This window comes from Wyeomyia smithii, chromosome 2 (assembly GCF_029784165.1).
Source record: "Wyeomyia smithii strain HCP4-BCI-WySm-NY-G18 chromosome 2, ASM2978416v1, whole genome shotgun sequence".
NCBI lineage: Eukaryota > Metazoa > Arthropoda > Insecta > Diptera > Culicidae > Wyeomyia > Wyeomyia smithii.
In genome coordinates, this window is record NC_073695.1 from 99,091,613 (window position 1) to 99,105,044 (window position 13,432).

Here is a 13,432-nt window from a genome sequence, read left to right on the forward strand (position 1 = left end):
TGAGAGGATTCGAATTTAGTCCCGGCCTGTACACTTCGTGAAGTGCACGTATGATGAATAAACGACGATTGCATCATATTCGTTTCGTTTCCATCACTGTATGGTGCTCCAATCAGTTATAATTGAGTCCTAATTATTTCCTTCCACACGTATCACATCGCACATCGTCATTTATTGACACACTGCCTCAAAATAATCCGTCACAATAACGAGTCCCGATCTAAGATTTACGATTTACGATAAGCACGGATGGCGATCACCAGCGAAGACGACAACGACAGCACCCATAGGGTGCTAAACATTTCGCCAAATGAATATAAAGCATTCAGTGGAAGCTTAGCACGGGTCATTCGTATCGGGGCTTCGAGATCGGCAGTAACCCTAGCATCCTTCCAACAAAGCCAGTCGATCCAGGCAGCCGGGACGTGATCTCAAAGAAGAAATCGAGTGTTTGCTTAGAAAAAAAAAAATTAAGCATTTAGCAGTTTCAGTGTTCGCAAAACTTGCATTACATACAGCGAAAGAAATGGCTGCAAGGTTCGGTATTGTGCTAACTGTGGCAGTATGCGCGTTTTTCCTGCAACTCCACAGCATACCAGTGCCCTTCGATAAGGATGCCACATCACAGCCGTTGAATTCGCTTTTCAACTCAAACAGTGAAGAAAACTCCAGTGAAGTAGACAGTGATTTACTGAACTCAAACTCCACGAACGGAACGCATCAGGAACTGTGAGTATACCCTTGTGTGCAATGTATGTGTACTTTGGCAGTGGACAGCGCAGTATTATACGCATGTTAAAGGTTGTCAGTAATTTATATGAGGATTGGGTCTTATAACGAATTCGCTTATTTTTAGAGTTGATTCAGTGATAAATTTTACACTTAGGTCTTTTTACGCGGGTTACTTTCCTCAATCGCTCAAAAACGGTACAAGATATTGACCACAATACAATCACGTTTGCCGTCTTAGACTAAAAGTAATCATATATCCGTTTAAAAAAAAAATCAATTTTTGGCGTAAATACTGAAAATGCAAAACATTATACTTTGGCGTTTACATTGACTACTATCATCAAGGTTCAAACTTTCAAGGAAGATTTTATTCGTTAAATTTTCAACCCAAAATTGTTTATTTTTAATTGTCCCATGCAAATTTGAAATGCCTTAGTTTATTTGATCACCTTCGTACAAAAACACATAATTTGTTTGCCAGTTATGTTTCGTTGAGTAAAATGGGTGGATACATTATGACTGGTGACGGCCGACTACCCAAGGTTTTTAAGTTTTATTCCTCTCTTAGTCATATTTCATGAAACTAGACGTCAGTTTCTCAGTGACCATATTCTGAGCGATCGTGGGGACTTTAAGTCGTGCGTGAAGCCGAATGATCAGTACAGTATCATTTCCTACAACGGTTAACATATTTTTCTGTGTAACCGTTATAACAATTTTCAAGTTTAGTAGTCAATTTAGTACAGGTCGGACTCGATTATATAGAGACTCCATTATATATTGACTCGATTATATATGATTCGATTATATATAATTTTGGACTCGATTATATATAGAAGCAAGAAAAAAAAATTTCTTGAATTACAAATATGACTTATCTAAAGCTAATATATCGTAAGAAAATATCTACAAAATACGTAGCACTTGATAAAAAGAGGAAAATATAGAAAAAAAAAATTAAAGAAAAAATAATTTTGAAATTTGTTTAAAAAAATTTAAAAATAAAAAAAAAATAAAAATACCATAGTAAAAATAAAAAAATAAAAAAAAATTAAAAAAAAAAAAAATTTCTAAAAATTTGAGAAATTCAATACAAACAAGTTGACAAATCTACATATACTTTTATAATTTTTTAAAATAATTTTTCTTTACATTTGACTGCAATTACATAAGGAATAACTACAAGACATGAGCGGGGGCCTAGTGTGGTTGGTAACGAATCCCACCGCCGACATAGGTGTCGATGGTTGTGAGGTGGCGTGATCCACTCACAACCAACCCAACTGGTCTAGATTCAATCCTAGCCGACACCGGGAGATTTTCTGAGGCGAAAAATCTCTGGGATCACGCCTTCCATCGCATGAGGAAGTAAAGCCGTTGGCGCCGGTCCGTTAATAAACGGGTCGTGAGTTAGGGTCCTGGGTGTGGAGTTGCCTCCCTGGGCGTCGGTGATTGGCCACAACAGTGGCGGAACCAGACCGACGGAAAATAAGCGAGAATAAAAAAAAAAAAAAAAAAACTACAAGACATGTTTTTTATATAAGAAATGTGTTTTCTGACTTTTAGGGGGATGAATCAAAAATAAAATTCTTATGCATTCGAAAGCAACAAATCATTTATGAAAAATAAATATAAAACATTTTTTCCTCTGATTCGATTATATATAAAATTCGATGATATATAGTAAAAAAAAATTGGAGACTATATATTATCGAGTCCGACCTGTATTAACAGTATCACTAATGACACGCTGATGAATTGTGTGCTTGTGTGTGAGGTTTTATCATTCCCTTCAAGCTTACTACTGCTAAACTATACCGAGCCGAGAAAGAGACTTCGTCTAACGTTCATCTTTTTCCAGATTTATTCTAAGAAGGACCTACTATGTCAAAAGGAAGGAGTCTCACTGAAACTTCATTCCCCGTGCTAATATCGCCACTTACAATTCCCTGGAGAGGATCAATGTTCCACTTATCATTTATATTTAGAGATTTTTCCCCCGTGGAAACGTAGGGAATTCCGTTGTTTGTACCTTCGAATAGTAACGTAAGCAATCAGTCGGAATATTTAGCACGTGCCCTTACACTTTCCCAGCTGGTCTCGAGGTACGATGCTGGCCTAACAAGCCAGTCGTCGTTGGTTCGAGTCTTGGCTCGGGAGAGACTGTTAGTGTCAGTAGGATTTGTAGCGCTAGCCCCGCAATTGTCCTGTACACTTAACAGTTGGCTGCGAAGTCTGTTTATAATGAACAGGAGGTCGAGAGAGATTTTGATGTTATATCTATTCTATGAAGTTACGCTATAAAATAATAAAAATCAAGTGTTGGTTCGCTCTTACAGAATTTTTAAAAAAGGTTATTTTTTGGCACTGCCAAAAAAGCGGGGCAAGTTCGGTCATCTAAGATGGGTCACCCTCTTAGACAGCACAAAATTATGTTTGAATGTCAATAAACTTTTTGCGGATAGCAAGAAAAATGCCTCCCCTTCATAGATAACAAAAATATGGGGTCACCTCGTCCATGTTATACTGCCGAAGCGGGTAAATTTTTCTCTACAATTACTTTCTGCAGCATTTTGAAGAACTTCTCTACTGTCGACTCATTGAAGCAACAGAAGTTTTTTCCTGAATGACAGCACCGCTTGCGTCAAGTCTAGCCATAAAGCTGAAACTTTAACAATGAAAAATCAGCTATCAATGCGAATCATCGCCTCACCTTTGGTGATCCATGCTGTCCTAATCATTAATTTATTCCACGATCGTGATAGGGGGATTAGGGGCATAATGAGCACACGGGGCGAAATGGGCACCCCTCTTTTATGCGAAACTACGCGTTTTTAATACAACGTGGTATTTGGAACTCTTCCGTAGTTACTACAGTATCTTTTTATGTAGAACAAAAGTAATTTGTCTGTCTAAAATATGGAAATAATTTGAAAAAATCAATTTGGTTCCCGGATGTTGGAAAAATTATTATTATTGCGCACTACAAAATAAGCTTCTACGGTCGTTTTAATGTCTCAATTAAGTATATAGACACATCAATATGACGTATGGGTCGTACCCCAAATTTCACCATCATTGAAGTGTGGATTTTAAGCTATAATTAGTATTAAAATCTCACGTTAACTTCAACTAACTCGATAGGGGCAAAATGGTCACCTTTAGGTGGGGTGAAATGAGCACACCTTGCACCATGGTCAGTGTTTGTTTACAGTGATGGTGCGAACATATTTTAGAAAATCTTTGAGACCGAATCAGTCAGAAAAAGGGGACTGCAGGCAGAATTGGCCACCATAAGGCGCGACGGGACATTCACGAAACAAGCCGCCAAGTATCACGGCATCTCGCGACAATTGTTGGCCCATTATTTATACTTCTATACAGTTTCAAGATATGTTCTATAAGAGTGTGTAAATATACCCCGTGGGTGCTCATTATGTCCCAGTGGGGTGCTCAATGTGCCCCACACATCGACTGATTGTTAGTTTTTGATGCATGAATCTAATTTGTGTTTTTCACCATTATGCGATAAACTTTTCAATTTGTGAATAGTGTACCTTTAATTATAGATAGTTAATTCAAGTTTTGCACTGAAGACAGCTTGAAATTTTTGTCGTTTTCCATGCTTAAATCAGCAACCAAGTTAGGGTGCTCATTATGCCCCTATTCCCCCTATGTATGTTCATTTTACATTTATTTATGCTAAAAAGTGTATTATTTAGTACATCATGAGCAAAGCTGCTTCTGCAATGAAGGTTTACTTCACCTTCACGCGTTCTTAGCGTACGACGAGAGAACACCTTTTTTTCAAAAGTGGGAATCGCACAAGAAAAAATATTTTTTTCATTCAAAACATGCAAAATGCAAATTAGACTATGAACACGTGATACATAGTCAAAAATACATTACGCATCATACAAAATTAGTCATCACAAAAAAGTTATTTCATGCTCAAAAACGACGTTGACCCATCTTGCCCCACCTAACCCTATAATGCAGAAAAATTTGTGATAATCGAATTAAAAATCAATTTTTAATGTTATATAAATTAATTGTTCATCAGCCAGAATTATGTTCACACGTGTTCCTAGAAGTAACTAATAGTTGTTTACCTGTCTGATGCTCGAATACACGCGTCATTTCCCTGTACGAAATACATATCTGGTATCGAAGGTTCATCATTGACGCGGTTCCAAGGTTTACCGGTCTTCAGGCGTTCAGCACTAAGATTCGGAGACACTTTTTCCAGGAACCGTTCCTTATATGTACACCTACTAATTTTAACTCTACGATGTATGGTTCATGTATTTACAAGGATTACTTACAGTCATTTCCGGTGGTTGGATTTTTTTCAATTCGACAGTCGCCGAATGATGTTCTTGTCTTAATCCTCTTGCGGTCGATTTTGTTTCATATAGTTGATGCGACTATATAGTTTTTCGCCAAGATTGTCCTTGCTCTGTACGTAGTAAGTATGTATCCTGTTTAAAATGAATGTTATTCTCTTTTTATTGAGTGATATTCTCAGTACCTTATTCTCTTTTTTAAAAATGCGTACTATAATAGTAGCATACTTGGCAAGTTGCTCTGAATCTCGTCAGGCAGCTCTGGTTCTGTGACTTTTTGAGGAATCCTTGCCTCAAAGACAGACTGTTGTAGTTCGTTTTTCAAACCGTCAATTACCGACGTTTTTGGATCAGATGTACTGGCAGGAGTAGTCTGTGTTAAAATGAAAGTGAACTAAATACATATCATCGAATAGTGTTCAATTTTACTTACGCTCCTTTCTTACCACTCGGATATCCACGTGCAAATCAACTCAAATTTCTGATCAATGTTTCAACGAGATAACGCTCCTGAATTTCCCGATTAAGCCCAAGTTAATAGTGCTTCCGTGTTTACGCTACATTTTGTAATAAAGCAGATAAACATTGGAATACTAAAACGTTATTTTAAGTTAAACTTACCTCTGAATGCGTTGAAAGTTTCAGAAGCAACATTCAAATCACTGAGGGCTGTTTGTTCAGATTCGACCATTTTTCCCCTTTTTTGTAGTAATATTTCCAATATTTCAGAGAGTATCGTCTGATTTTTTCTTCATCAGGGTTTGGTCTCTTGAAGCTTTAAGGCGTTTGTTATAAAATTTTCCGAGTAAACCAGGATATCCATATGTTGCTGGCATAATTGACGGTCTACATTCTTAAAATTTTCGTTTAAATTGTTAGATCCATGAACTCCATCTGCTAGGAACATGTGCAAAATTAAAAAAAAAACACTTTTGCGTCTTGCGTATTTTAAAACTAGGGAATCACTTACCAAAGATTAAAACACGCTATTTTGGTGAAATTGCCTTATTGTAAGCGTTATTGAAGATTTCCGGAAGCGCTGTCCACACTTTAAATAGCCACCTTCAGCACATATTCAACTTTTTTTACTATAATTTCTTCCAGATACGTCGTAAAAGCGATTGTGTACGAAGTTGGCATCCTGGTGAACGTGCCGGACAATGAAACTGACAGCGAGCCTAGCAGGTAAATTCGTTTAAACTAGTAACTTTAACTATAACCTTTCGTTCAACAATGGGCCTTTTTTGCTTTGCTTCCAGTGAAGAACAAGTTGACCTGACCTTCTACGGCTCATCTTCAAACAAGTCCCACATCAACCTGGGTAATATCCCACTACCAGTGGCGACCAGCGTCAAAGGCCAGGTACTGACCGGCATTGCGCCCGTGAACTTGGGTGCTGTTTCGGACCTGGGTGACGTGCTGCAGACACTCCCGTTTACCGGTACGATCGTCAACATCACACAAACCAATTCCTCGTACATTGAGCTTTCCAAGCACAACATCAGCAGTCTGGAAGATACGGCTCAACTCGTTAGTGTTGCCGATTTGGCAAACCTGCCCATCAAATCGCCGGCCAGCCATCCGCTGATACCGACTTCGCTAGATGAAATCATAAGCCATCTGGCGCAAGTGCATTAGATAGGGCGACATAGGCAGAATGACGTCTGTTTATGTGTCTAATTAGGATGAAAGTGTGATTTTATTTTTTTGTTGCTCGTTTCTCCATAGAAAATACATGAGTAAGGGTATTTTTTCCACAATATGTTTTTAATATAAGGTGTTGTTTTCCCCTTGATGACAGCCAAGGTTTGCGAAGCGATACTGATGCGCTAAACAATGCGATAATAGAAACAATAAAGACAATACCACCGTGGAAGCTTTTAGCCCTGAGCTTGGATGGACAATATACTGGGTTTCACAATTGAATAATGTTCGACTGTTACTATTTCTCCTTTCTTATTATCAGTTGTTTATTTAGACTATAAAGAGTTTTACCTTCTTTTTGCGGTACCTTCTAAATAATGTCCCAATTCTTATACATAAACTTTTTTCTGTTTGCCTTTTATCGGCAAGATTTGTTCTGCTTGTTTTTTTTTTTTACTTTTTTTAGCTTACGAACGGTCTGATGAGGTTAGTGTACTGCCTTAAATTCTGTAATTTCTAACGCACCTAATATGTTTGCTTGCTTTTTTCAACGCACATACCATTCTCAATACAATAAGATATTCGGTACTACGCTATAGTTATATCTCTATAAGAAAAATCGTTTAACTTAAGTATACTCACTATACGCTTAGTCGCCAAAACTGCGCACTCATCATTACCTTCTAAAAGTTTAGATTAGTTATGTTCTCTTAAAAACAAATAAATTAATCAGTTTCAAAAATATACAAAATACAAGGATGTTAGCCCATGTGCTAGTAATTTGATGAATGAGTTACTTTTTATTTCAATTGTTCCATCCTGGTAATTATACACAAAATCCGCCCGTGCTTGCTTGGGCCATGATGCATTTAAAGGAAGGTAGAGTTTGTTCTTTGAAACATTCGTGACCAACTGAATTTTGCCAAAAGCATCAGTGCATTGAATTGTTTACTTTTTCGGTTAGATTCAAACAAATCACCTAAAATACGCGTGCTTAGTTTCAGCATTTCTTAGGTTGTCAGTGTTCTTTTGCAGTTCAATAATGTACACGTTGCTCAAAGATAATCAAAATGGTCGGATTATGATGGTTGCTATTATGATACATTTGAATGCGGATGGTGGGTGTTTGTGTGGAAGGGACATACTGCAATTTATATCTGTAGATTTATCAACAACCAGCCTTCACGCTGAACTACGTTGAACCGAAAATAATTCATTTTAGTCAGTCACAACAGACTGCATCTGATCAATAGGAACTTGTTTACGTATTTCCTCTCTAATGATTCCTGCTGGATTCAACCTCTTTCGATCAGACCAAGCGGATTAGCTTGAATTTTCGGTAGCCGGTAAGATCTGGACAGCGCTGAAAAATCCGGATGCGTTTATCAAGAGAGGGGAGGGAGACCGACGATCGGAATTGGGATGTGGGTGAAGTAGAGCATGGAAAGAAAGTAGCTCGAACTTGACGCTTTATTTTCAGCTTGCTTAATATTGTAGATTTTGTTTAGCCGATCGCTTCGTTTATATAATACATCCGATCAGAAAGTGGTAATTGGTATAGTAAAAACTGCCCTAGTTGTGAAATGGTAAAACCGGAAGCTACGTTCAATCTGAAATGAAGAGAGGAAGAAAAGTTTATATTTTATACAGGACTTTTTATTACAAAGCGTTATACGTTATTAATGATAAAATGAGTCATTCCTATGTATTTTTTTGTTTTCGTTGCACAATTAACACCTTGTCCCTTTGTGGGGTTCCCACTTAGCAGTAACGTAAGTGGGCGCCAAATTTTGGAACGCTTTAACGGCGAATAGAGATAAGAACGATAAACAGGCAACAAAAAGTGCGTAATAAAAAACAAGTTTCTGCATGACGTTTCATCGACGATAAACAGTTCATAAATAGGCATACATATTCAGTAATAGTTAGCTTCTCCGAAAACGTTGTGACATCACTTTCGACATCTTCTAGCAACAGCTTGCGTTTCCTTCCTAAAACATGCAGCAAATAAGAATTATCACTGTCTAATGCAAATGTGTCGTTCCAAAAATTTATGATTATTAAGAATTTCTGGGTAGGCTTAAGAAATGTATCTATGACATGTCTTCCTCCCCTGAAAATGCTGGCTCCCATAAAAAAATTATACAACTCCGTACAATCCATGTCTATATGAAACACAAATAACAAGAGGGTTGTGTGCAAAGCCACGACCGCAAGGTTGAAGTAGAATACTTTTACAAGAAAGATAACCCGGCTGCTTGCGTGTCAGTCATTTTTTCTAGTAAATAAACGTTAACTAATCAGATCAATCGAATTTTGCGCTTCAACAAGGATTGACCATTTTCAATAATATAGTAAGTTGCTTGTCATGGTTGGGGCTTGACAATTTTTAAATTTTGAGATGAAATTTTTTCGGATGTGCTCATGACTGAAGGAAAAAATAAATAAGTACGTTTTGAGACACGGAGATGAAGTAAAATTTATAACTTTTACAAATTTAAAAATGTGAATTAACTCATTAGAAAATCTCTTCAATCAAGTTTTTATTACATCCTGAAAAGGACAATTTGTTGTTCATTTTAGTATCGGATAAGATGCCGATCACATCTTTGCGTTATCACTGACAGTGTGAATAAAATATTCCTTGTGATAAAATAAACAGTGAGACACAGAGACAGAGACTGCATTTCACTAAAGTGCCTCACTGAGAGAGCTCCGTAGCCGCAAGGTTACAGAGTCCGCTTTGATAAGCGAGTGGTCGTGGTTTCGAATCTTAGTAGAATCAGGCCATTTGGTTGTCAAAGGACTTTAATATGGGTTCATTCTCAGGCTCTCTACTACATACCCTTCCTTCAAGCTGAATTCTATGGTACCCTTGCTGACTTTCATCGAAACAAAAAAGTCCCTCTTATAATAAAACTGTTCTGAGTAACGTATAATAGTTCTCTTCAGAGAATTGTAATTATGACGCGATCTTGGCTGGAGGAACGAAGTTTCGATAAGACTCCTTCCTCTTGACAAAAATATAAGTCCTACTTATAATAAACCTGACCAGAGGTGAAGTATTGAGTACCTCTTCAGGGAATTGTGATTGTGACGCGGTGTTGGTAGGAGGAACGAGGTTCGATAAGACTCCTTCCTCTTGACAAAATAAGTCCTGCTTATAATAAAAACTGATTTCAGAAATATTTACCCTCTACAGGGAATGGTAATTGGCGATATTGGCACGAGGAACGAGGTTTCGATAAGACTCCCTCCTCTTGACATAATAAGTCCCTCTTAGAATGAACCTGGCCAGAGAGGAGCGTTAGGTGTAGCCTCAGTTCAGGGAATTGTAATTTGGCGATATTGGTAGGATAGAAAAGAGGCTCGGTATAGTAGAGCAGTAAGCTTGAAATGAAAGGGTAAACTCTCACACACAAGCACGGATATAAAATAAAGCGTATCATTCACTTCAATAGTGATACTGCCAATAATCTGAAGTGCGGAATACAGAAAACACCTGGGCAATATCACAAAAGATCAAAATGTCTCTGGTCGCAGTGATGAGTCCACACAGAGAGAAAAAAAGTGCCTCACTGCATCAGCCGCTATCGATGCTGAGATCCCCTGCAACTAGTTCGCTATCCATAGCCATACCACAGTTGTGGCCGCTTTACGCTGCCATTGGTATCCACTGTCCCTGTATCAGCTGGCCCAGCTGCTATCGTTGCTGGAATCCGCTGCAACTAGTGCGCTATCCATTGCTACGCTTTCCGACATCGCTAGTATCCACTGCACTGCTAGTGCTGCTGCTAAGGGAGGACGACTGCTGTTGTCGCTGTCTAGAACTATTATGAGCGGCTTCGGATTTTTTTTTTTTGGATTCAATATTCTTTATTTTTCTTATGGTATTTTCATTATACATTTGTTTTTTGAACATTGTGAGAGATTCAATTTTATCAACTTTTCAACTCTGATGTTTTTAATGTACTATAAGTGTTACTACTTTTTCCTTTTCTACGTACATGATTTACATTTTAATGCTCGGCATTAGAGTTTTAATTATCAAATAAATATACCTAGCTACTTATAAATAAAGCTCACGAATGAGCACCGCACTAGAGTTAAGTGCATTGTTTTTAGTGTTTTCAGCGTGTACAGAGATTATGTTTTCGGTCATATCGATACCAGCTATTTGATGCACTTCTGATGTTCGGATTCCGAAGGGCACGTTCAAGATCATTTTCAGGAACTTGTTCTGGATCCGTTGAATCTTCTGCAGGTGGGTTCTCGCGCAGGTTCTCCAGACCGACGAGGCGTATAGGAGCATCGGCAGGATGACCTGTTTGTATACCGTCAATTTATTCACGACGGATAATTTCGATTTTCGGTTGATTAGCGGGTACAACTTCTTCATTAGCACTAAACTTTTCGTTACTGTTTGTTCAATGTGGGGGCGATAAAGTAGCTTATGATCATAGGTCAAATCAAGGTAGCGAACATTTGACGACCAGGGAATATACACATTGTTCAACCGAATCTTTGTAGTCGGCACCAAACGTTGACTATTCCGATGAGGAAAGACTATTGTCTGAGTTTTTGCTGCATTCACATAAATTTTCCATGAGGTGAGGTAATTCACAAAGACGTTAAGCCCAGTTTGCAGCTTTTTAACTATTTGGTTGATTTGTCTGCCCTCGTACATAATGGCGGTATCATCAGCAAACAGCGACAGGATGCCTCCATTGGGTAGTTCAGGAATATCTGATGTAAATAAGTTGTACAGAACAGGACCAAGGATGCTGCCCTGTGGAACACCAGCTCCTACGTCGTATTGGTCAGACAGGCCACACAGCACACAGACCTGAGATTTGCGCAGCGTAAGATAGTTTTGCACAATTTTCACTAGATAAACGGGATAATTGTAGCGCTGTAGCTTGTAGATAAGCCCGTCGTTCAACACGTTGTCGAATGCTTTTTCTATGTCCAGGCAGGCCATGGCAGTTGTTTTAGATAGCTCCTTGTTCCGATTGATTCGTTCGTTCTCTGCAGTTGATATGTTGTTGAATGGCCTCTGCGAAAATCGAACTGCTCGTCCAGGAATATGTTGTTCACTTCTGCGTTGCACAGAATACGGCTGTAGATGCATCGTTCGAATACCTTGCTGAGGGCAGAAAGCAGACTGATGGGACGGTAGCTTTTGGGGCATGTGGGATCCTTTCCTGGTTTTAAAATGGGAATCACTTTCGCCAGTTTCCACTTTGCTGGAAAGTACGCCAATTCAAGGCATCGGGCGAACACTTTTTCCACCACAGACAAGGCTGTTGGTCCAAGGTTTTTGAGCACAAGGTTGAACACTCCGTCGAATCCGGGAGCCTTCATGTTCCGAGAGAATTTGATGTTGTTCTGTACCTCGTCCACTGTTATCCGCTGATCAGGTGGTAAGATATTCGGTGTGCGCGCCAGAATAACTATCGATTCACTGACAGCTGGTTCGATTTCACTCACAATATCAATATCCATGCTGAGAGATAGCACCAACCTTTTCGCTGGAAGTTAGCAGAGTTTCACTATTCACTATTAACGGCAAGTTGGGCAAATTACGTAATTCGGTCGCAAACTGTCTGTTTTTCACTTTCTCCAGACGTTCTTGAACGATTTTTGTCAGCTGTCTAGCGTAGAATCGGTGCCTAGGGTTGCGGGTGCGTTGATATTCTCAGCGAGTTTCGCAAGGAAATTATGCGCTTAGTGTTATCGTCGATTTGCGCAAACTTACGTGTCACTGGAACAGATGGGATGTAGCGGCACTCTGCTTCCTGGATGACGTCTATCATGGACTGTAGAGTACGATCGATGTCTCCAGTGCTGTTCAAAGTGATGTTCGCATCAAGATGGTTTTCAACATACCGCTTCTTGGCGATTCCATCATCCTTTTCAGCAGTATCACGCGGACGCTTGTTGCTTTGCTCCTTACTGGAACCCGTTTTTCCCATTTCGTTGGGACCCGACAACGTACTGTTGTATAACGAATGCGATAGATAAAATAAACGAATGCGATAGGTAAACTAAAACTTTCAGTTTTTGTAACAAACACGTCTGTACACACCAAGTGTGAGACGAAGAATTGATGAGCGGCTTCGGCTGAAACAGGCTCTTATATAGGCCAAATAGCATGTTTTAAATTGCAAGGTATATGATTCTGTCAACCGTGCTTGGGAAGCAATCATATAACGACCAATCAGAGGTCGAATTTTTCGTTTTGACAAGGCTTGACTATATTCAATAGTACAATAGTGTGAATAATAAAATTACAATTATCTTCTTTTGGGAAGAATCTTAGGGGCCATCCACATACCACATGAACAGGTTGGGCGGGGGGGGGGGGGTTGTGGAATGTCCACGGTCCTTACAAAAAAAAAAAAGAATTTATATGGGCATTTGTCCACGGGGGAGGGGGGGGGTAATAATCGTTAATAATCTGTCCACGTGGTATGTGGATGGCCCCTTTGAAGATTTTCCAATCTATTGCTGCAAGAACGAAGGAAATCCATCGAATACTAACCGATTTATTAGTATTTGAAATTGGACATATTTTTCACTTTTTTCGGTTTTAGATTTTCTTTTCACATCCCTATCAGGGTTGCCACATTTAAATCTGTGTTTTCCCTTGGAAAAATCTGAACATCTGTATCTGGAACAAAAATATCTGTAAAAAAAATCTGTGTTGT

General features: G+C 38.8%; 2 protein-coding genes across 6 annotated transcripts in view; one reads left to right on the forward strand and one right to left on the reverse strand.

Moving 5' to 3' along the window:
- Nucleotides 1-338: 338 nt before the first annotated feature.
- On the forward strand, nt 339-6,838 carry LOC129721428 (uncharacterized). Its single transcript, XM_055673984.1, has 3 exons — nt 339-729; nt 6,183-6,263; nt 6,338-6,838. Exons 1-3 carry the CDS (start codon nt 527-529, stop codon nt 6,714-6,716), a joined length of 663 nt encoding a protein of 220 aa, XP_055529959.1. The 5' UTR covers nt 339-526; the 3' UTR covers nt 6,717-6,838.
- Nucleotides 6,839-7,017: 179 nt separating this feature from the next.
- The window catches only part of LOC129721426 (MOG interacting and ectopic P-granules protein 1), a 38,311-nt gene continuing 31,896 nt past the window's right edge, over nt 7,018-13,432 (reverse strand). For all 5 annotated transcript variants that reach the window (XM_055673983.1, XM_055673982.1, XM_055673981.1 and 2 more), the window contains one exon: nt 7,018-8,332. In XM_055673983.1, coding sequence (XP_055529958.1) covers nt 8,328-8,332 — 5 coding nt within the window. In that variant the 3' untranslated portion in view covers nt 7,018-8,327. The remainder of the gene's footprint in view (nt 8,333-13,432) is intronic.